At 40.1% G+C, this 23,560-nt stretch overlaps 2 protein-coding genes across 2 annotated transcripts; one reads left to right on the forward strand and one right to left on the reverse strand.

Moving 5' to 3' along the window:
- Positions 1-663: 663 nt before the first annotated feature.
- Positions 664-10,329, forward strand: odf2b (outer dense fiber of sperm tails 2b). The gene is made up of 19 exons (XM_057356865.1): positions 664-719; positions 941-1,101; positions 1,188-1,286; positions 4,275-4,454; positions 4,588-4,775; positions 4,861-4,990; positions 5,169-5,300; positions 5,379-5,453; positions 5,543-5,614; positions 5,769-5,885; positions 5,959-6,144; positions 6,414-6,523; positions 7,124-7,259; positions 7,402-7,512; positions 7,591-7,854; positions 7,973-8,073; positions 8,228-8,390; positions 8,958-9,083; positions 10,076-10,329. Exons 2-19 carry the CDS (start codon positions 988-990, stop codon positions 10,232-10,234), a joined length of 2,463 nt encoding a protein of 820 aa, XP_057212848.1. The 5' UTR covers positions 664-719; positions 941-987; the 3' UTR covers positions 10,235-10,329.
- Positions 10,329-22,984, reverse strand: snrnp200 (small nuclear ribonucleoprotein 200 (U5)). The gene is made up of 44 exons (XM_057356864.1): positions 22,687-22,984; positions 21,801-21,964; positions 21,542-21,713; positions 21,166-21,358; positions 20,968-21,023; positions 20,788-20,883; positions 20,565-20,717; positions 20,375-20,474; positions 20,127-20,263; positions 19,530-19,607; positions 19,226-19,399; positions 18,842-18,979; positions 18,572-18,727; positions 18,234-18,404; positions 17,931-18,124; positions 17,716-17,839; positions 17,354-17,614; positions 17,142-17,273; positions 16,865-17,053; positions 16,531-16,728; positions 16,225-16,377; positions 16,047-16,127; positions 15,783-15,866; positions 15,573-15,679; positions 15,363-15,481; positions 15,103-15,257; positions 14,793-14,982; positions 14,511-14,681; positions 14,272-14,432; positions 13,946-14,173; positions 13,583-13,774; positions 13,277-13,455; positions 13,047-13,198; positions 12,842-12,950; positions 12,646-12,754; positions 12,361-12,550; positions 12,089-12,253; positions 11,824-11,945; positions 11,591-11,734; positions 11,326-11,502; positions 11,056-11,219; positions 10,880-10,961; positions 10,670-10,762; positions 10,329-10,576 (listed from the first exon to the last, which is right to left on the reverse strand). The coding sequence occupies exons 1-44, from the start codon at positions 22,729-22,731 to the stop codon at positions 10,427-10,429; spliced, it is 6,408 nt and encodes a 2,135-aa protein (XP_057212847.1). The 5' UTR covers positions 22,732-22,984; the 3' UTR covers positions 10,329-10,426.
- Positions 22,985-23,560: the final 576 nt, after the last annotated feature.

Here is a 23,560-nt window from a genome sequence, read left to right on the forward strand (position 1 = left end):
TGTTGTGTCTGTTGTCAATAACGTGTAACGTTTCAAGTTTAATAGAAATATAAATGCAAGGAGAGAAAATCTGTAGTTTAAAGTACTCAACCGTGTGGGATCTCTAGCGAGTAAAATAGTACCAAATTAATAATTGTTGTTCCTAAAAATAATATACTCTCTAATTCACAAATGTTTATTCACAAAACTTTTGTAATTTTCTTCAAATTAAATTTAGTATGGAAAAATATGACCATTAGCCAATAGGACCACTGGAGTGGTTTTGGTCATATAATGCTAATGGCAGTTAAGCACACTTTCTAAGCCTATCATACTGTCTGGTCATTTGTACTTTGGATCTTTCATGTTATCCCTACTAGGTTTTGCGGTCATTTTTATTCAAGGTTAGAAAAGTTTTTTTATATCGTCTTCTTAATGCACAACACAAATGTTTTATTGATTACAGCGAGAGCCCGAGGGAGATGCGGTCGTACTCGTACACTTAGCGACGCGTCGTTACCACAGAAACAAAATATGCTTCAGCTCTTTGGGCGTGACATACGCGTCTCAAGTGTTCTTTAAAGTTTGAATCAACCAATGAGATGCGACAGAAAAATCTAAAGGCGGGACTCGGGCTGTCCGGGGCGTCTCTGATTGGAGGCTATTGTTGTCCGTGCGAGAGTCTACCGGGTTTTACAAACAACATTACACGGGGGACGTAACATTTACGTTGGATTGAGGTTAGTGGCAAACTTGTTTTAATATAAACTTCATCGCTTTATAAAATACATAAAGAAATGCGTGAATTCATTTTAATCAATAAGATTTAACGTTAACTGATCGTAAAGATAAACGACCTTCACATCCAATGTATAAAAAGAAAGAGAGGACATACAGTAGAGCTGACTAGGAGTATCTGATAACGACATCTAACTAAATGTTTTTTTCTTCATATTTTAAGACAATCAAATAAACACTTCCCAACTCTAGACTCATCAAAGTGAAGAGATGAAAACACGATCGTCTTCTCCGCCCCTCCATGTTCATGTCCCAGACTCAACATCTGTGCATGTTCACCTAAAGAAGAGTCCACAGAAGTGGCCAGCGGCGCCACCTTTGCAGGTCAGTCCTCATCTACACGCCCCTTGCCAATCCAGTACCAGTTGTTCATTCTGATGCAGTGAAATCACTCATCTCACTTTCAACAGAGTAAAGTGGGCCATCTGCGATCCACTGCCAGTGTAAAGGTCCGAGCTCCCTGGGTTCCTCCTGGAAAGACCTTCAGACGAAAGGACTACAAAAGGGAGGTTGGCATAGTCTTTTTTTAAACCTATTATTCAACACACACACTGCGCTGGACATACACTGACGAAGGCAAATAGCCAAACGTTTGTATTGTATTTTTATCCCCTGCTTGAATAAAGAATTTTTTTGAGTGCAGACCTTTTGCTTTTTTTTTAAAGGGGTCATATGTATGGAGGACTAAACCTGCAAAAATTATAAATAAATGAATGTATAAATAAATAAATATATAAACGAATAAATGTAATAATATGAAAATAAATACAGGAATGAATGGTTTGATAAAACAAAATAATTCGTTTTAGCTATTATTGATCTTAGCTTTAACTTTTCTTTTCATTTTTTAAATTGATTTATTATTTTTTGTGTCCATTTTTAATTATTTTTAATTATTATTATTATTTATTTTTAGATTATTTTATTTATCATTTCCTTTTATTTTTACATTTATTTATTTATACGTTTATTTATTTTTATATTTATTTATTATCGCATGTATTTATTTCCACTTTTATTTATTTATTCTTGTATTTATTCTTACTTTTCTGTGTCTTGTATGATAATTAGATGGGTTGGTCTTGCCTACTATTGGTTCAGCGTAGATTGAAGCGTTTGATCGATTACTCTTGACTTGTTTTGGACTAACGTCACGTCACTCACTGATCGTTTGCTTCGTGTATAACGTTAAGTAACTATGGCGGGCGCACAATTAGCTAGAGAGTTACAGCATTTAGCCAATGAAGTCGATAACCATGCATCAAATGACTATGTGTCATTCAGATTAGATGCATTTATTGATGATTTATTACAGATTGACGGCGAGATAAATGACAAAGTTCTCCCTCGGTTGTTAGCCTCTTTGCAGCACATTCAAAGTCTGTGCGAGTCAGAGGGTGCTATGGTGGTGTTACAGTTCAACTGGTGAAAATCATAAAGCACAAAATGTAATAAGGTTTAACTACACAGATGAGCTTGTAAACCGAAGTCGCAAGCTAACGCTTTGTCAAAGTGATAGTTATAAGCAGCCTTTCGGTTAGAAAAAGCGTAAAGATTTAATGTAACATGATGTAACATAATGTAAATGAATTGAGACATAGTGAACTTAAGTCACAAGTTAACACGGTAGTAATGAGCATCGTTCTTTCACTACAGGGGCCATCAAATGGAAACCATTCCTTCTAAAAAGACGTGGTTACTAAACGGTACTCGTAAACTACATTCCATAAGAGATAAATAACACAGAGGTCACAAGTTAAAACGGGCATATTCCCTTGATTCATCCAGCTGCATATTGTTGTGTGACATCTTGATATTATTGCAAAGATCCGCAGCAGCTAGCATTGCGAAATAGCTTAGTGTGATTGTTACCGTAGTGACACGCTGCCTCGCTTTATTGTATGGGTACGAATCCCGTGTCAAATCGCTTTATTTATTTTTTCACCTCGCTTCAGCCGTTACGGGCGATCATACCAATAATTTGCAATCTTAACAAGAATGTCAAAATCATGTAACAAGAAAGTCTGTGTTTATTAGACATCTTAATATCAAGTCGTCTTGTGCTTTCAGAATCGACGAATCTGCTGAGGTCGTTCATGCACCTCTTTGGCAGAGGACCTGTAACCGGAACTTGGTCACCACCTTAGCACCCCCTGACTCGCACAGATTTTGAAGAACTTTGTCATTTATCTCTCCGTCAATCTGTAATAAATCCTCAATAAGTGCATCTAATCTGAATGACACATAGTCATTTGATGCATGGTTATCGACTTCATTGGCTAAATGCTGTAACTCTCTAGCTAATTGTGCGCACGCCATAAACGTTATACACGAAGCAAACGATCAGTGAGTGACGTGACGTTAGTCCAAAACAAGTCAAGAGTAATCGATCAAACGCTTCAATCTACGCTGAACCAATAGTAGGCAAGACCAACCCATCTAATTATCATACAAGACACAGAAAAGTAAGAATAAATACAAGAATAAATAAATAAAAGTGGAAATAAATACATGCGATAATAAATAAATATAAAAATAAATAAACGTATAAATAAATAAATGTAAAAATAAAAGGAAATGATAAATAAAAGAATCTAAAAAAAATAAATAATAATAATTAAAAATAATTAAAAATGGACACAAAAAATAATAAATCAATTTAAAAAATGAAAAGAAAAGTTAAAGCTAAGATCAATAATAGCTAAAACGAATTATTTTGTTTTATCAAACCATTCATTCCTGTATTTATTTTCATATTATTACATTTATTCGTTTATATATTTATTTATTTATACATTCATTTATTTATAATTTTTGCAGGTTTAGTCCTCCATACATATGACACGGCTAAAACAAATATTATCGTTTGTTTTAGATGTAATGCAATGTGTATACTGTATACACAATTAAAGGTTCTAAAACGCTGTATTTTTCACATACCGTACATGTTTGTATCTCCTCTTTGCCCCGCCTCTCTGAAACGTGTAACGTAGTTTAGATTTTTTACAAAGCTCATCGCTCTGAAAAGCGAGGTGGGCTATGATTGGCCAGTTAACAAGTGCATAGTGATTGGTCGAATACTGCAAGCGTGTGACGGAAATTTAATCCATATTTGGAACATCAGGTTCCAAAGCAATTGTACTGACAGGTACGCCCACCTTACTTGCGTATACATTTGGGGGGTCTTAGTCAAATCATACCACAAACTGACGCGGATTTGTGGGGGTGTGGTTACACGAGGTGTTTCAGGCAGGTCTGGGTGAGCATTCGCTTTTAAATAGAATGCATCTTTTGTTCCGACACTTTAATTTTTGCAATTTTACGTGTCTAATACATGCATGGGCAACTTATAACTCACCAAAGACAGAAAAACACGTATTCGCGCCATATGACCCCTTTAACGTATTCACCAATATGTACCAGCACATATTATAAAAACAACTATTTGTTTAACTGGAATGGAATTACTAGATTTTAATAACAAACATTGTCATCAGGGGACGACACGTTGCTTAGAGGTCACACCCGGACCGTCCACTGACCCTTCCTCACCTCCTCTGCGGCTCACTGACCTGTCAAGTGAAGAGAACAATGCTAGAGGAGCGACTGGCAACATTTCAGAATACGAGAGAAAAATTGAAAGACTTATGTCTGAGGTTGACGATATAAAAAATGAGGTATGAATACATATAAATAGTAAAGAATAGTACGATTTGTAGATGGATTTTCAGATATGCCTACTGCGTACAAAACAGTGTGAGTTCAAATTTAAAATCATACATCTATAATATTTAATATAATACTCCGCAGGTAAAGTTACGGCAAACAGAAGACCAACTAATGCACCAGTCACAGCAGTTGAGTGCCCGTTTTCACCTTATTGACAAGCAAGAAGAAAAACTAGAGACAGCCAATAAGGAATTGACAAAGTCTAGGCGTGACAATTCAGATCCCCATAGCACTGTAGATGGAACGCATGGAGGACCTGGGCCAACTAGGTATACTTTTTCAAGGTTTATTCCGCACATTTTCTTTTATATAGAGGACTGTCCTAAATGAAGAATGTTCTTTTTCTTTTGACAGATCAGAACCAGGAGCTCCACCTCATGATATAGAAACTCTGCTTAGGAAACTAGTGGAAGCTGAGATAGATGGGCAGGCTGCGGCCAAACAAGTCGCGGTTCTAAGGGAAACCATAGGAAAACTCAGGAAGGTGAGATGGTTTGGTGGCTTTCAAACTGTGTTTTTCTACAGAGCTCAAATCAGTTATTGCTTTGATGTTTAAGTGGAGCCTAGATGTATGAGAATAGCAGCATATACTAACGGAACAGCACTGTAACCGGTTTGTAAATGTTATAAATCTTATTGCATGCATGTTCCATGTGATGCAGGACAAGAAGCAGTCAAAGACACATTCTGATCATCTGGGTCGTCATCATGATCTACTAGAGCAGAAGCTGAAAGCCTTTGAGGAGACAAATCGCAATCTCCGGCGACTTCTAAGGGAGCAGCATGGACGAGAGGTACGGATAATGTCCTGTACAGATGAATTTTTGTTGCTGCAAAACAAAGTTTAATTCTGTCTTTTCTCTGCACTGCAGACAGATGCGCTGAGAATGTCAGATGAGAGGGAGATGCTGATGAGAAAACTAGCAGAATCAGAATCTGATAAAAGGGTAATCTAAATCAGTCACTTCAGAAAATTATTGGTAATGGTTCGATGATTTGACCTTGTTAACCGTTTGATTCTCATTTTCTCTTTTAGAAGCTTGAGGCTAAACTCAACACTAAGGAGAGGGAGTCCAATCAGCTAGCTGAGAATTTGGAAACCGAAAGGGTAATGATCATTTACACTCTATGATTATATCATTTTTTTTCTATTCATTTGAATTAATAGCGTATTTTAGAACGCACATTTAATGGAAAATCTGTTGCTGACCTTATACACGGAAGGTTTTGTTTTGGGAGACATAATGTTGCTGTTGTCACAGGACCATTTGAGGACCACAGGAGGGCTCTCAAAGGTTCTCGAATCCACCCGTAGACGTCTGCAGAGCCAGCTACATAAGAAAGAGGCAGAAAATAACCGTTTGGAGGCTCAGATTCAAGTGAGTGGAAATTCACAGTATTTATACAGTACAATACCACAATACTTTACTCACTCTTCTGTACTGAACACAGAGGTTGGAGGGGACGCTGCAGCAACAGCAGGAGGAGGTTCAGGGCCTGCTGGAGCAGATGAAAGAGCTGAAACAACACTGCGAAGGAGACAGGGACATCAACAAACAGATTTTGGAAGACCAGAGGAAACGGGCTGAACATAGTGTGAATACAGCAGCACAGCTCTCAGCACAACTTCTGGAGAAGGTACGACATTTATGTGCAACAACAAAAAATGTGTTATCAGACCTTGTTCTGCTCTCCTTTGTTCTTTTTTTGATTGTATTAACTTTTTTTGTCAAATAACTTTTACTTTTTTTATTTACTTATTTATTACGGCTTTTAAAAGTCATACGTCTACATTTATTATTATGAATTATGAATGACTCAACCTGAATAGGTCATTTGTCATGCAGTCTGCTAGTATGATTCATGCATTATGGACTATGACTGATGTTTGTGTGTTATATATTCAGGAGGCTCAGTTGGCAGAGGCACTCTCCGCCGCTGAGGAACTTCGACAGCGTTACGCCAAACAGAACAGAGGGAAAAGCCAACTTGAGCTAGAGATCACCACCTTAAACAAGTGAGTGACATATCTCCATGCATTCTATTTTTATTGTTTTTAAGAAACATAAGAAAATAAAGCCTATGTTTGCGACCATTGAGGATTTAAAGCAGTGGTCACCAACCCTGCTCCTGGAGATCGACCGTCCTGAAGATTTCAGCTCCAACCCCAATCAAACACACCTGAACTATCTAATCAAGGTGTTCAGGTTTGCTTGATAATTACAGACAGGTGTGCTGAAGCAGGGTTGGAGCTGCAGTCTGCAGGACGGTCGATCTCCAGGAGCAGGGTTGGTGACCACTGATTTAAAGGGACAGTTCACCCAAAAATGAAAATTCTGTCATCATTTAATCACTCTCGAGTTGTTCCAGATCTGTATAAATTTCATTGTTCTGATGAACACAGAGAAAGATATTTGGAGGAATGCTTGTAACCAAACAGTTCTTGGCCACCATTGACTACCATAGTAGTACATTCTTCAAAATATCTTCTTTTGTGTTCGTCAGTATGAAGAAATTTATACAGATTTGGAACAACTTGATGGTAAGTAAATGAAGACAGAATTTTCATTTCGCATGAACTGTTCCTTTAAGCATTCGATTTCTTTTCCCTTTGCAGTCGTATCACTGAGTTAACCGAACAGCTGCGCAGTTGTGAAGAGAAAGCCTGCGCAGAGAGAGAAAGCCAGCTCAGCCGTCTGCACTCCATTACTTCAGAGAGCACATCTGTTAAACTGGAGAACCAGAGACTCAAGGTAAGATACCCTTTTTGGTCCGAATTACACATGTGGTTCAGCAACAACAACAACAACAACAACAAAAAACAATTCAGGAGTCAATAGAAATGAAATAATCTATTCCACTTGTGATTTTTGTTTTATTTCTCATATCTGTTAGACCACTCTGTCAGCCACAGAAGACAGGCTGTCTTTGTCTCATTCAGAGGCCCAGCAGCTGAAGATCTCACGGAAGGACTTTGAAAATCTAGTAGAGAGTTACAAGAGCCAGGTGCTTTCAACATACAACCGTCACAACTCATAAAATCCACCCACGTTCATGTACGCTAACTCTTCCAATCCCTCACAGCTGCAAAAGACACGTTTGGAATCTGAGGAGTACTCGCTGAGACTGGAGCTGGCGGAGAAGGAGGTGAGGAGTGAACGTGCGGAAGTGGAGAGAGAGGTGGACCAGGGCCGCAAGCAGCTCCAGGCCCGTCTGAAGGAGCTGGAGGGGCTGTATGAAGCTTTGAAGAGCTCGGAGGAAGAGCTCAGGGAGACCAGAGAAAACATGAACATTCAGCACAGAAGAAACGCAGAGCTGACCAGTGCTCTGTCTGACATCAGGATCAAGGTAGTGTGTTCTGAGAGTATATACGTATATACTGTGTGTATATATATATATATATATAATATGCAGTGTTTGTACCACAGATATTGAGATCTAATTGTTTATTTTTTTCTATATGTAGATTGAGCAGAATGATTGTAAATCAGAGATGCTCCAGGAGAAAAACTTAATTCTATTTGAAGAAAATAACAAGCTCAAATCTTCAGTGGACAGCATGGAAAGGTGGTTCTGCACATGCTTATAAAAATCTATGTTGGAATTTTGTAGCTTGTCTCAGAAGCATTTCCGGTTAAAATGTTTAATTTTACTTCAGAAATACACCAAAAATGTTTTAATATTTATAGTTATGTTATAATTTTCTCTTGATGGCACACAGAAAGATGGAAGAGATGAGCATTCAAAACAGAGATCTGCTTCAGGTGATCGCCAAGAGAGAGGAGAACCTTCACAACACACAGCTGCGTCTGGAGGAGAAGACCCGGGAATGTGACTCCCTCTACAGACAGGTGGAGCAGGCCAGAGAGGAGGCGCAGAAACAGGTGCCATTAAAATGCATTGTATCTGTTAGTCTGATTTTATTACACGGTTCGTTGGAATGCTTGATTCTGATTGGCCAATCGCGACATTTGCAGGTTTGTTATTCCTAGATAACAGCCTCTCAAAACTAATAACACATGGTAACCCGGATGCAGCAAATCATTTTGACAGATTTTTTTGACAAATATAAATATGTATTTTAATAACATACATGACATTATATTTACAAATGATTAAAGCAAATTGCCTGTTCGTGACATTTGAACGTCGTTTCTTACCTTAAAACCGAAAGTAAATGGCTTTTCCTCGCGTAAGGTCTGCATTCGGTAAAAATGAACTAATTAAATATTTCAAATTCACATTTTATGTCCAGTATTTTCTCATGTGGCAAGTAGCCATGTAATAAGCGGGATAATGTACAAGCAGCTGCCTGTTTTCACGAAATAAGCCCCTTCAGTGTGGTACAAGATCAGGATCACTTATTCTGCGATAACATCCGGCTACCTGTACATTATCCATAAATATGGCTCCTCACATTGTACTAGAATTAGGATGCTTTGTCTTTATAGGTGGACCAGAATTTAGACCGTATGCTGTCCAAAGAACGGTCAGCTCAGTCCAAAAAGCTGGACTTGGAAACCCAGTTGAGTTTGGCTAAAAATGAGCTGGGTCAGCTACGCTGCAGCAAGGATGATGTAAGTGTTCTTTATGTAGACTATGACCTTTAGTACTTTGCACAACACTATGTAGTAACAGCTGAAATTCTGAAAATCATTAAAAGATTACACTGCAAAACAGAAGCCGGGTGTCCATTAGAGATTTGTGCACAACTTATGCAATATTTTCTAAATGTCAAATATAGCGAAATGGTGGCATTTCAATTAGACATTGTTCTGCAACTGAAATGAAATTTTTCTTCTTGCGATAAGTCATTCTGTCCAAACGTCTTTAAGTTTTATGGCAAGTTGCGAACTATAGAGGTGCATAACACCACCTACTGTGATGAGAAACGTCATATTTCCCTATATTGTGTTTATAATGAAGCGCTTGTAATGTTTTATTAGCTTAGAATATTTCAATCTAAATACACCACGGGTCCCCTTGCATGGAATTCACCTTGTTTCTACAGTAGCCTTAAATGGACAAACTGCTCTACAGAGCGTGTTTCGTAAATACGTTATCCTCCGGGAAAGAAATGAAAACGTGACGACATCTTAGAAATTCGAAAGGGAGGGGTGGAGTGAACCGTTGGTTGCAATTCGCAACCTCAGCGCTAGAAACACTGGACCTTTAACTAACTAATAAATATCCATACTTAAGTCATTAGTTTTCCTAAATTTGGTCCATCATATTAGAAATAACTTGATGTGAATTCCTTACATCCTATCTTTCCAATGTTCTGCCTAAACATACTGTGCCATCTTACAAGAATGATTTTTGTATGTCACATGACCTTAATTAGATAAAAACCATTGCAATTTTGCTAAATGTTCCTTTATCAAACTGCCTTGAAAAACTTGTGATCGTAAAAATATTTGGGGTATTTTCAATTTGCACAATTTGAAGGGTAATGGAAACGCAGCTAGAGACGTCTATTATTTCGGTAGCATACCAGAGCTTAGGTTGCATTTAATCCAGAATGTTCCTTTAATGCCAAGTATTTACAGTTCTATTTTTTGTTTTTTAGATGGAGAAGCGATTTCAGTGCAAACTTCAAGACATGAAGAACCAGTTAGAGCAGGTGAACAGCACCAATCGCAGCCTGCAGAACTACGTCCACTACCTCAAGGCCTCATACACCAATGTTTTTGGAGATTCTGCACTAACAAGTTCAATGAACATTTAAATGGACCGCTTTATTCCATGAAGTTTATCACCGAACTATTTAATTCAATACTTTTAATGTCTGAAAGACCTTGTAATAAAATATGAAAAACATCTCCAATTTACAGTTTCCTTTATTTAAATCACAATTAAACAACCACAACATAAAAAAACGTTTCAACAAGAACTTGGACAACACAACTGTTATCTATAACTAATCGCTGTCACTGTCTCCCTCACTGTCTGCTTCTTTGACATCCGCACTGAACTTGTATTCTTGGTCACAGCCCATGTAGGCGTCGCTCATGAAGTACAGCGTGTAGTTGTGCACACCCACCACAGGTGCCACGAAGTCCAGTTTCACCTGTGGGAAGAAAAACAACCCCATTGTCAGAACCATCTGACCAACAATCACATTTTCCCCCCTAATTTTATCAGAGATGAGAGCAGAACCAACCTTGGCCTTCTGTTGAAGAGTGAGTCTCTTGATCGAGATGAGGCTGTTTGATTTGGGGTCTCCAATAACTACCCACCAGCCTTCTTCACGTTTCTGTACAAACAAAAATGATGCATGTTTACAACATCATCCCGAGACTAACTTGAGCTCAATCACATAATAAAGCCTTGATACATAACATATTTCAAGTTTCTGTAGACGGATACCGACCTGAGGGAACAGAGGAGCTATGACAGGTCCTGTAACTTCCTCTTCTCTCTCCAACTGCACTTGAACAACCACAGGACTTCCACTGTGAACAAAATAAAACATCTAAATATCTCTAGGTAAGTGTTTGACTTTGGTGACCCAACATGAGGTTCATCTTGAACTGATAGCTTTCATACCTCTTGATATCTTCTTTGTCAGTCACTTCGTACGAGAGCTCAATGTTGGGATAGCGGTTACAGAACCGTGCCACGTCGGCCATTTGTACTTCTGAAACCATTTGTAGCAGAGCAGTACGGTCATCGTCCTCCATCTCCATGATGTCAAAGATGCTCTCCACACCCTAATCATTTCAAAGCAAAGTTAAGACAAGACGGCCAAAGACAAGAAAATACACGTTCAGATGATCCCTTAACTACCCAAACCCAATGCAGTCCAGCAGTTCTCACCTTATCTGTACAGCGTTTGATGTGATCGGCAGTGAAGTGGGGCAGCTGCTTGAGGTAAGAGTCTTTGGACCACATGGCTTGTGTGACCATCTGAGCTAGCTCCATCGCAGCCAGTGCAGGACTCAACCAGCCGTTACTTGAGAGCACGTCCACACAGGCCTGGATCAGCCGCACAGCCTAGATACACAAACGCAGAAAGACTTGGATCGTGTAATTTTCAAGTGATATCAGGTTGTTGAGCTGTACTAAACAGGTTCTTGCTTACCTTGCTGAGGATATCTTCAGTGTCCGACTGGAGCTCTGCGCTCAGCTGCATACGGGACAGATGAGCCTGAAGCAGCAGGTTGGTCTTCACATGAGGGTCATTAAACTTGGGGCTGTTCAGCTTATGAGGGACCTTCTGTGCCAACTGCAAATGTCAAAACGAGTTAATACAGAGCTCTGATGTTTTGTTATAAAAGTCATATTACACTGTCAATAAAACAAAATACTACTAACCTGTCGGAGCAGGTTGTCTTCGTGGTGCCTGATGGGAATGTTTTTATACTCAGCAGCGTTGGAGATGATCTCAATGAGGCCTCGGATCTTCGTCTTGGCATTCAGGGACATACTGAAGAGCTCTGATAAAAGAACACAAACACATCAGATTTAACTCTTACAGAGAGCTTCTGCTAGTTTCAAACAGGGTGATATACTGAAAACTGTACCATCGCTATAAACTCTCTCATTCTTTTTATTTCTTAAGTAAATTAAAGGGCTTCACCAATGGTGGTGTAGTTTATGTAGTAGTAGGCTGCGATCATGCCCAGATTCAGAGGAGCAACATCCATCTCATCTTCAATGCTGATGCACTTGGACTGTTCCAGATCCTGTAAGGTGTTTTCCACCAGCTCAGACAGATGATCAGACAAGTGACGGTGGGACATACCTGCCATATAAAAACAAAGACTTTTCTCAGAAAAAAAAACGGAATACGAAGGGTTTCTTCAGCAGTGAAGATCTGATTGCAGTTGTGAAGGTTCTGTGGTTCCTCACCCTGCAGATTGTAGTAGTTGGGGTTCTGGTTCATTCGGCGGTACAAAAACGTCCATGTCAGGTAGTCCACTGCATCCTGTTTGTTCTCAACAGTCTTGGTGACGATCTCGGCATTGAAATGGTCGTGGAGGCAGTGGTCCAAGTGAGACTCAACAGGCAGAGGCTCGTAAAGAAACTTTTTAAAGAAGTCCTAAACGAGTGAGAGAACGATATACAAAATTATGTACACGTTGTAATCCTGGTGATCCCTGAAAGGTAAAATTTTTAAGGTCAGGTTTTTTTTACCTTTTTGGACCCCTGGCACATGATGACACATCGACCCTCATCATCCTGCAAAGGGCGATTGGCCTTCCCTACCATCTGCAGAACATCATAGATTGGGTAGTCCACATACCTAATCGGAGAAACAGATATTATGAACACAACTGGAGATAAATATTGGTGATGTCAACTGTTCGGTTGTCATTGTGAAGATACTTACGCATGGATTTTTCCATTGTAGTACTGCGTGTCCATAACGATCACCAGGTGGGCAGAAATATTAGTGCCCCAGCAGAGAGAGCGAGATGCCACCATCACCTGAATGGCACCTGGGATAAGACAGGGTGCATAAGGTTTCAAGTCTGACAACTTATAAAGATGCATTGGCTTTATTATAATATAAAACGTTTTTAGTTTTCTCCTACCAGACATAAAGAGATGCTCCACAATCCTTCGCTCTGTTGGTGAAAGTCCCTCGTGCAAGTACCCCACCCCATTAGAGAGGGTCTCCTTCAGTGTAGGATCAGAGAGATTCTCCATGAATGGAGCCAGATCCTTCTCAGTAGAGTGCAGGAACCTGCAGGTAAAACAAGAGGGTTTGTGATGATGTCTGACATCACAACAAAAAAAACGCAGGTTATAGCACTTCAAGTACCTCTGTGGAACCACATCTGCAGCGCAGAAAGTCAGGATGTCGATAGCGGTGAGACGAGTCTGACGCCTTGATGGCACAAACACCAGCACTGGTTTGGATGGGGAATGTTTCATGATGGCATGATACACGGGTTTAGCCATGGACAGCAGACGAGTCTGCGTGTGACTCACATTAAAGCCCTGAGGGTAAAACAAGTGATGGTAAATATGTCAACACAACATCACTTTAATAGTCAAGGTAAATCCATTTAACGCATAAGCGTCAGAATGGTGTTTTTAAAATCACATCTTTTTAAGAGCTTCAGACCTGGATGTGAAGCTCCAAAGGAACCGGTCTGACGTTGGGGTGGAAGTTGAAGGTCGCTGTGGTGCTGCAGCCGAGCCAGTGGGCCACATCCTTAGCGTTGGACAGAGAAGAGCTGAGGGCCACAATACGGATGGGCCGCTCAATCTGAGATGAGATGTACCTCATTCTGGAGCAAATCACCTCCAACACAGGCTAGAAGCAACACACGGAAGAGTCAGAATTACAGCAAGTATTCTACTAAAAACATATTAGAAATTTTAATAATTATGTAAAAGAAAAGTCTCGAAAATCAAATAAAACTTAAAACAAGGAATACATGAAATTAAGTGTATTTTATTATCATGAAATTGTAAACAATCTTACTCCGTTGTCTCCTCCAATGAGATGAACCTCATCCACAATGAAGAGGCTAACGTTCTGCACATTCTTCCTCTGTTTCCATCGGCGAGACAGGATGTCCCACTTGTCTGGGGTGCTGACGATGATGTCACCTTTACCAAGCAGCTTTAGATCAGTGCTGGTCTCTCCAGTGAGCAAGACGACCTTCTTATTTAAAGTCTCCTGGAACTTCTGGTGCCAGTCAACAAAGACCTGCACAAAAAAGATTCAAATTCCATTAGCTTGTCAATCTAAAGAAACTGTTCAACATGAGTTTATTTCTAATAAAGGCAGCGGTTTTATCAAAGTACCTGCTCAGCCAGAGCCTCCATTGGTGTTATGTAGACACAGCGGCCCTCAGGGTTGTGTAGAAGCATCCTAAGAATGGCAAACTCCGCACATATGGTCTTGCCGCTGCCCGTGGGGGCACCAACAAAGACGTTATCATCGCTGTTGTACACTGCATTGAAGACTAAGAGACAAAAAGTTAGTCAGTTTTTCCTGGTATTCAATATATGAATGTTGTCTGTTAAATGGTTTGTGCAGGTACCTTGGGTCTGGATAGGGTTGAAAAATGGAAAGTTTTGGTAAAGGTTCTCAAAGGCTGCATTTCTCAGAGCAGACACTGGCAAAGGCTGCAGATCCAGCAGCTCGGTGGGTGGTGGGTATTTTTCTGGCAAGATCAGGTGACGGAACGAGACCGGCAGCTGTGTCTCGCACGCTTAACAGAGAGAAAATAATAGTTCTGAATCAACTCACGCTAACCTTTGAAGCGAGATAGATCCAAACAATAAATTAAATAGTGTTGTTGCGCAGTGGTAAAATCACTTACACAGCCAGCGGTCTGAAGCAATGCGAATGAAATACTGCGGGGGCAGCGGCTCAAACACGGGAACGAAGAAAGTAACCAGATGTTCATCCTGAGCATACTTGGCCTTCAGGAGGAAGTACTCGTGATGCAGCACCACCTCACTGTCCACATCCTCCACCAAGATCCAGAAGGCCTCAGACGACCCGTGTATCTAAAGAAACAAAGGCAGCATACCAAAATGACTTTAGAAAGACAAACTTCAGAAAAAAAGTAAATGAACCTGCTGTTTTTGAAAAAAGAAAAAGACGCGATGTTTGAACAGAGGACTGACCTTGTCATCCCACTGGAAATCTGGTGTGATGGTGAGTTCCACTTTTAGAGTGGAGCGTGTGATGGGCTGCAGGTGGACTGCCAGGTCCAGCTTCGGGAACTGATGGACGTACTTATGAATGGTCTTCCCCATTTTTGGCATGCGAATCAACTCACCTGGATAAGTTAGGGGGTTTTATATTAGTTATGCAAAATCAAAATCACAACATGATACTTACAACATCAAGAATGTTACAATTTGTAGAACCAAACACTACTGACCAATTTCATTGTGGTTTAGATCATAGAGGCGCTCAAAGGGGAAGTTCTTCTTTTCTATTTTTTTGATGACCTCCTCTGGGAGCTTGCGGAACTGACGCAAAGGAGACATGGACTGCCACCTTGAAAAAAAGAGATCAAAACCATGAGTATGTGTGTAAAAGCAAGCAATTTTTGGTTGACAAAATCTGCATCATCATCATCACCACTCACATTCTTTTGTCGATCATCTTGCAGAGGTTCAGAGTCTTATCGGTAAGTTGAGCCCAGCCTCTGCTCAGGACAATCTCAAAGATAGCCCTCATTAGCCTGCCAGCACTCTGTACAACCAAACAGAACACACAATTTAGCCAATCTGGGCTTCTCTCTGGATTAATTCTCAATTTAATATTTACATAAGAACAAACAGAGCCTATAATGTACCTGTGTCACGTAGACCATGTCAGCCATAAGAGCAAAGCCCTCCAACTTGAGCTGAGATATATACGCCTGCAGCAGCACGTTAATCTAAGAAACAAAGACAAAAGTTATTCAGAAATCTAAAAAGTGAAGAAAAACTGCACTGCATTGTGGCATACATTACCTAGCTGTGTTGTTATAGAATACAGTATATAGAAGCAGCATTCGAATAATGTGTTAAATGACTATTCTATACAGAAGCCAAATGTTTTAAGTACAAGCACATACCTTTGCGCTGGGCTCCTCAATGCTTTCTTTTACTGGAATGGGGACTCTCTCAAGCAGTTTCTGTAGCTCAAGTTTTTCCTCCTGCCAAAGAGTAACAACCATGTTGGTTAGTGCCATCGTTACAAGTCTTACAAGGCCCTTAAGATAAACATTAGTTAACACATTTCAGTTGGTTTACCTCTCTGACAGTGATATTTCTAAACTCTGATGAGAGCGAAAACACTCTGAAGAGCTCAATTTCACTCAGAGTGGGCTTCAGCAGCTGGTTGTAGGTCATTATGGAATCATGGGTGATGTAGAAATGGCTGGCGATGCGGCCCAGGTCTGTCACCTGTGACATAACATATCAGACGACATTTAAACCAGATCTGTAGCTGCAACTTTGCAAATAAGTCTAAAATATTTTGCTCATTTATCAAGCATATGGACGGCTGCGAGTTGTTTAGAAAGGCGGCTTGATATCACAGGAGCAAACTCTAAGTACCTGAAAACTGCCGGATCTTTTGTCGTATTTTGTTAAGTTGTTCTTCTCCAGGACAGTGGCAGCCGTGTGCACAAGGTCCATCCTGCGGCGCTCCAGCAGCGGGTCAGAGCTGCGGTCGTCATGGGAGACGCCATACAATGTGGGGTTCCGCAGCATCCGCACGTACAGGTATGTGTATCCCAGCCAGTTCACTGCATCCTGAAAATAGTTACAAAACAGGTCAAAAACTGCTCCTGAACGTGATGCAAAAATAAATCAACTGCTGACAAAGTTTTATGCTTATGATTGTAATGTAAGCACATTCACTGACTAGTGAACTTTTCCAAAAACAAACCTTGGCAGTCTGTACGTTGCCCAACACGATCTCAGCATTGAGCATGTCGGGCAGTTTGGACACCATCTGACTCTCGATGGGCAGCTGCTGATTGAGCAAAGACAGGTAATACTGCAGCTCTCCGTGAGATGTAATGAGAATACCCTCTCCTTTAGAATCGTACTGCGGTCTGCCAGCACGACCCAGCATCTGCAGCAAAGTAACCAAATGTTAAAACACTATTCTGACTGGTTAAAGCAGCATGTTTGGACATACAATGACTGTGTTCTTAACTGACCTGGAGAACATCCAGCGCTCCGAGCTCTGTCCATCTGCCTTTCTCTGGGCTGTAGACCTGTGTGCCTTTGATTATGACAGTGTGGGCTGGTAAGTTCACACCCCAGGCCAGCGTGGCTGTGGATACCAATACCTACAACACACAGAATTACAGTTTAACCTGAAGTAAATCTCAAATAGCTGACTGAATGTTCCTGAATGTTAAGAGCTAACCTGAATGTGACGGTCAGCAAACAGATCCTCTACCAGTGTTCTGTCCACTCGGCTCATTCCGGCATGATGAATAGCAAAACCATAAGGCAAGAGATCCTTTAACTCCAGATTCTTGCACTGCTCAGCTTCAGTTCTCAGGACCTCAGTGGATGCCGAACCCTCTCTGAGGAACAACCCCAGAGTGTCCTTTTCTAAACACATGTCCCTGATTGCACGCGCCGTCTTCCCGGTCTCCTTTCTGGAGTGCACAAACACCAGGACCTGGAAACCAAGTTAAAATAATTAGGAGAGAGAAGCCTATAGCATCTGTAGTAAACACACAATATGATATAATGGGAAAATATCATTGTTCTCAGCCTCACCTGATTCTTTCCAGCATGCTCCATAATTTTCTCATAGACGATCTCATTCATAATCTGGAAACGCTTAATGGCCTTCTTCTCTGTGATTCCTACATAGGTTTGTTCCAGAGGCACAGGGCGGAAACTACACAAAGGAAACATGCAACATACACAAATTAATATACAAGAAACTTTTTTAGTCTTCAAATACTATTTGGATTTGCTCCATTTTTCACCTGTTGTCGAAAAAGAAGAGTCCCTTGGATGCGTCCACACGCAGACAGGTGGCCACATCCTCATAGTTGGGCAATGTGGCACTGAGACCGACAAGCCTCACATCCTCCTGCGTCAACTCCACATTCCTGATGGTTCGAGCAATCAAGGACTCCAACACAGGGCCACGGTCGTCATGCAGCAAGTGGATCTCATCCTTATTGAGAAAACAGAAACCTTACCCAACTTTGAAAAACTTGGCTTGACCAACAGGATTTTAAATCTGACTTTATTAAGAGAGAATCACAGCCAACTTGATTACTTACAATAATGATGAGGCGCACAAGTTGTGTGTATGTACGCTCCCCTCCTTTCCGGGTGATGATGTCCCATTTCTCCGGGGTGCACACAATAATCTGGGTAGCATTAATTTCCTCCTTGCAAAGTTGGTGGTCTCCAGTCAGCTCAGACACAGTGATGCCGTAGCTGGCCAAACGCTGCAATGGATGTTTTAGGGACATTTAACAATCTGTGTATCACTTCAATGTGCTCAATAACTCAGAAGCATGTGTGCAAACCACTAGTTCATGGCTCTGACTAAAAACATGTTTTTGATGAACACTGACAGACCAGCGAAGTTTTTTCTCCATCAAGGCACTCCTACCTTTCCAAAGCTGCCCACCATTTCCTGTACCAAGGAACGCATGGGAGCGATGTAGATGATTTTAAAATCATCAACATTGATGGTCCCGTCCATGTTGATGTGCTTGCCAATCTCTCGGAGCATTGCCATAAGCGCAACGTTGGTTTTGCCAGCACCCTACAGATCACAAAGAGAGAATTTCATTAATGCCAGATATCATACATGTAAGTATACAGTTGTTTCAAATGATTAATTTTTAGTAGTTCCAGATGTGTTTCAAAGTAGACAAACCGTTGGAGCGCAAACCAGCAGATTCTCATCTGTCTCTATAGCGGCTTTGAAGAGTTTACCCTGTATACGATTCAGGGTTTTGAATCCCTCAAATCCAGCTTGGGCGTATTTGGGTAGTTTCTCAATAGCCAACAATGTCTGTGAAAGAAACCACATAAGTCAATGTTGTACATATCAGAGCTCATCAATTAGCAATTAATAATAATTGTTTTATTACACAGATCCCAGAACGACTTCTGATTGGTCAATTAAGCTATTCTGCAGTTGAATGTTTTTTGATATCGTGACTAGATAGTATATGACTTTTAAATGTGCCAGCCAGGCTTTTACATTGCAATTCTCACATCAGATACAGCTAAGTTACTGTTGTTGTCAGAAACATACCTCATCATCACTGAAGGGCTTGGGCTTAAGAGCAGGCACGTGCACCTCCTCGTAGCCTTTTCTCTGTTTGCGGAAGGAGCCATCGGGCAGCTGGCAGCGCTTGTTGGCCATGAAGTGGCTGCCTTGAGAGAAGGCCAGATCTTCCAGGTCTAGCATTTGCCTAGTAGTCACAGACTACAGACAAACAATAAAGAAATAAACATCAACTCACAGGCAGTTACATGAATATCACCTGTTACCACTATTTAATGTCAAATAGACACAAAATGTGTATTTCTAAATACTAGCTTAAAGTTATGTTTACCTCCCCACGATCAATGTCCATCGACTCCAGATCGTCCACGCGTGATTTTCTCACTCTTTCCCGTCTGGATCGCTCCTCCTGCAAAGACGAAACCATAAGTTAGGGCTGCTCGATTATGACAAAAAACATAATCACGATTATTTTGGCCAATATTGAGATCCCGATTATTTAACACGATTACTCATTAACTTTTAAAACAACATAGAAAATAAATAACTTTGCTCTTAAACTGTGAATTCAATTGAAAAATAAATGTAAAGAAATAGCACAGCTGAACCACTGTAAAAGAAGGGGGTGCGCTGTGGATTTATACCATGAGAAAAGAGAGGATCCTTTTGCTAAATGGAATGTGGCACAATAATCGTTTTACCTCGATTATTTTGTTTTTGTAATTGTTGAAGCCAAAATTGACAATTACAATTAATTTTCGATTAATTGCACAGCCCTACCATAAGTCACTGATTTTTTTGTGCTGCAATGCTGGGTAATAGGTATTATAGTTTATATTATACTTTTTAAACATTTTTGATCACACAAATTATTTCATCAGGAGCAAAAGTCAATCTCTGATAAAACAAAAACAGATGCAGTTCTGACCCTGATGATGTCCTCCTTCTCAGTCTCCTGTAGCTGGTAAAGAACTTTGGAAAGATCTTGATCAGACTCCATTTTATTCATAATCTTCTCCTTCTCTGCTTCACTCTGCGCACTGGCCAGCATGGTGCAGTACAGGACTGAATAGACAGACACGTGCAGAAAAACAAGTTAATACTTAATAATTGAATGACAGTGCTGTGTTCTAAGAAATGAAAATACTTTAATTCTACTTAATGCCATCTACATACTCATTCGTCTGTGCTGGCGGAGGACCTTGATGAAATCAAAGGTGTTGAAGCCCAAAAGTAGCACCAACTGGTTCTCACACTCTCTGTCATCACTGGCAGTCTAAAAAATTAAAAATTAACCACACACTAATAACAAACAAACATAGATGTACATTTGACCACAGTCTCCACAGGCATATGCATTGCTTACCTTAAGGATCTCCAAGACTTCATCTGCTTTCTTCTGAGAAACTATGGCATCGTTATAGAAGCGGCTGAGCTGTCGCTGAAGCCAGAAGGCGTCAATGTCTCGTGGGTGAAGATCCTTCTTTTTCGCCATCATAACATCTCCCGTGTTAACCAGCTATTGAGAAAGAGGGTGTTAACATCTGGCTGTGCACGTCTGCAAAAACGCATGTGGATTTACGACTTACATTAGCGGTCAGAGTACTGCTCTCATCTGCCTCTTCCCCCTCACTGTCATCAGAGCCTTCATCCCGAACCTCACCATACTGATCTTCATCACCCTCCTGCAGATGTACAAATGCACGTTACATAGCGAATGTCAACACTAGAGCCAAAGAACACAATATAAAGCAGCTATAGGAACACACCTCTTCATCCGACTCAAACTGTACATTGACTCCATATGTTTCATCGATGTTGTCATCTGCCAAAGCAAAAGAGATGCAGTGTATTTAACTTTGAGAAAATGAAGAAAATATATTGTTGGATCAAGAATGAACTAAACTACAACCTATTTAAACTCAGAAGGACAAACAACAGACATAATGCAAGGATGCTGCTGTTACCCATATTCTGCAGCTCCTTGTCTCCACCGTAGTCAGAGATTTTCTTGCCCAAGTTGACCAAGACATGGTAGCGTGTGTCATCTGCAGGTCCCAGCAGTTGTTCCACCTCCTTCCTCCTCTCTTTATCTCTCATCTTGTCATTCTTGAGGACAGCCAACACTTCATCTGCAGCTCCACACAGGATATCCCTTGGCTTTTAAGAGAAACAGAAATGCCACAAATATTAATCTCCATATTGTCATTTGTGAAGGAAAAAGTCTTGATCACTAGTTTTTGTGGTTCCATATAAAGGCCATGCCAAGCATCTCACTTCAAGTCCAAACATTGTGGATCTGTCTTTGAAAAACACAGTTTTTATACTCATTGTTGAACTCACCTGATCTCCAAGGGCTGCCTGAATGAAGCTAAGGAGGATTTCATACGTTTCTCTGGTCTCTTTGGTCTTTGGCTTGTACACAATTCCCACCATATCATCAATCCCTTCAGACAGCAGTGTAAAGCCTTTCATTTTATTGATGTCGTGTCTGTCCTCGTCTCTCTTTCGCCTCCTGCATCACACAAGGGCAAAACGTGTTTAAAATATTCAACAAACCTTTGTTATGGGTACCTTTACAGATAGGCGAGTTGAGACTCACTTTGCCTTCCTCTCCTCCTGCATCTGAGGTTTTGTCCTCTGGCTTCTGTCTCCCATCTTTGTTCCGTCCAATTTGCCGACCAGAGACAGTACCTCTCCAGTGGGCTCATCTCTGCGGGTGCGGTCGATCAGAGATCTGTCCGCTTGCAACACCAAGTTAGAGTTCTGCAGAGGGAACAAAAAGAAACTCAATTTCATGGCTCGAAATTCGCTGCCCATTTAGACAGCATTGCTTGTTGCCTTTAAAGGAATAGTTCACCTTCAAAATTAAAACCTACAAAACTTTCTTTCTTCTGCACAAAAAGATGATATTTTGAAAAACATTGTTAACAGAAAACAGTTGGTCCCCATTGACTTTCATTGGTTTTGTGTCCATATAATATAAGTCAATGGGAACCAACGGTTTTTGGTTGCAAACATTTTTCAAAATACCTTCTTTCGTGTTTTTCAGAAGAATGAAAATCACACGTTTAAAATGACAACAGGTTTAATAAATGACAGAATTTTCATTTTGAAGGTGAACTATTCCTTTAAGTGCACACTTTTAGCCAGTTAATTTTCTATAGGAGGTAATTTGTTTTTACCCCAGTTTTTCGCGATTGTATAAAAGCTTCACAATCATAAAGTTGATGAAATATTGTATAACTCACCAAGTATAGTTAAACATATATGTTCTATTTCCATTATTTTTCAGAAAATAAACTGTAACGTTAGTTCTAAATTCCCTTATATATTCAGATTTTGCATAATCGTGAGAAGCCCGATTTGGTCAACGTGTTTATCAAAACAAACCACCGGAACGAATTTACGTTACTTATGAGATTTAGCAACGCAACGCAATAAAAGTTGTTTTTAAAGATCAATCAGACATCTTGTAAGACTCTTACCGCTTTGTATTCATACTGCAGGCTACGAGCAGTAACATCCGCCATGACTTCTTATTACTGTAAATGCGCTCAAAGTGAAAATCTTCTTTATCAACTAGCACACTCAGTGCTAGCGGGAGACAGACGGCTAACAAATATACACAGTATTCAAGTACATCCCATATACATGCAAAACAAAACTTAGAGTGCACCGGTATCCTGCACCATATAATAATAATTCTCTTTTAGAAGTTCAACTTCTTTTCTTTCTATTTAAAACGACACCGTACAAGCACGCAGGACGTTTTGAAAACGCAGTTTCGTGTTATTTCCGCTTCCGGGTTCACTTGTCCACCGCTTACTGAAGAGGCTGCCCTCTGTTGGACAGGCATGGCACATGTACTAGATTGCACTGCCCATTTTTCACTATGGGAAAATATTACATTTACATTTAGTCATTTAGCAGACGCTTTTATACAAAGCGACTTACAGAGAGTTCAGGGAGCAATAAGCGATATGTCATACAGGAGCAATAATACAATAGGTGCTAATACAATGTTGCTAGTTTCAGCTAGACCACTACGTTACCTGTTGAGAGAGAGTTTCGAAATTTTTTTAATTTGTCTGTCAAGTATTCACCGAAGAGATGGGTTTTAAGTACTTTAAATATAAGATATTAAATAATAAGATAATAATATAAAATAATGAGATATTTATCTGAGAAAGTTTGTATATCTTGTAAAAATAGTCTACTGCATAGATAGCACATAAAACCCTAAAATCCCCTAAACTACTAAAGAAAAAAATATGATTGAACAAAATGTATGTATTGTAATGTATTGATTTCACTGAAAAAAGCAAGTTACATTTTAGGTGATTGGTCACTTTTGACCAG

The sequence above is a fragment of the Triplophysa rosa genome, linkage group LG17 (genome assembly GCF_024868665.1).
Source record: "Triplophysa rosa linkage group LG17, Trosa_1v2, whole genome shotgun sequence".
Taxonomy (NCBI): domain Eukaryota; kingdom Metazoa; phylum Chordata; class Actinopteri; order Cypriniformes; family Nemacheilidae; genus Triplophysa; species Triplophysa rosa.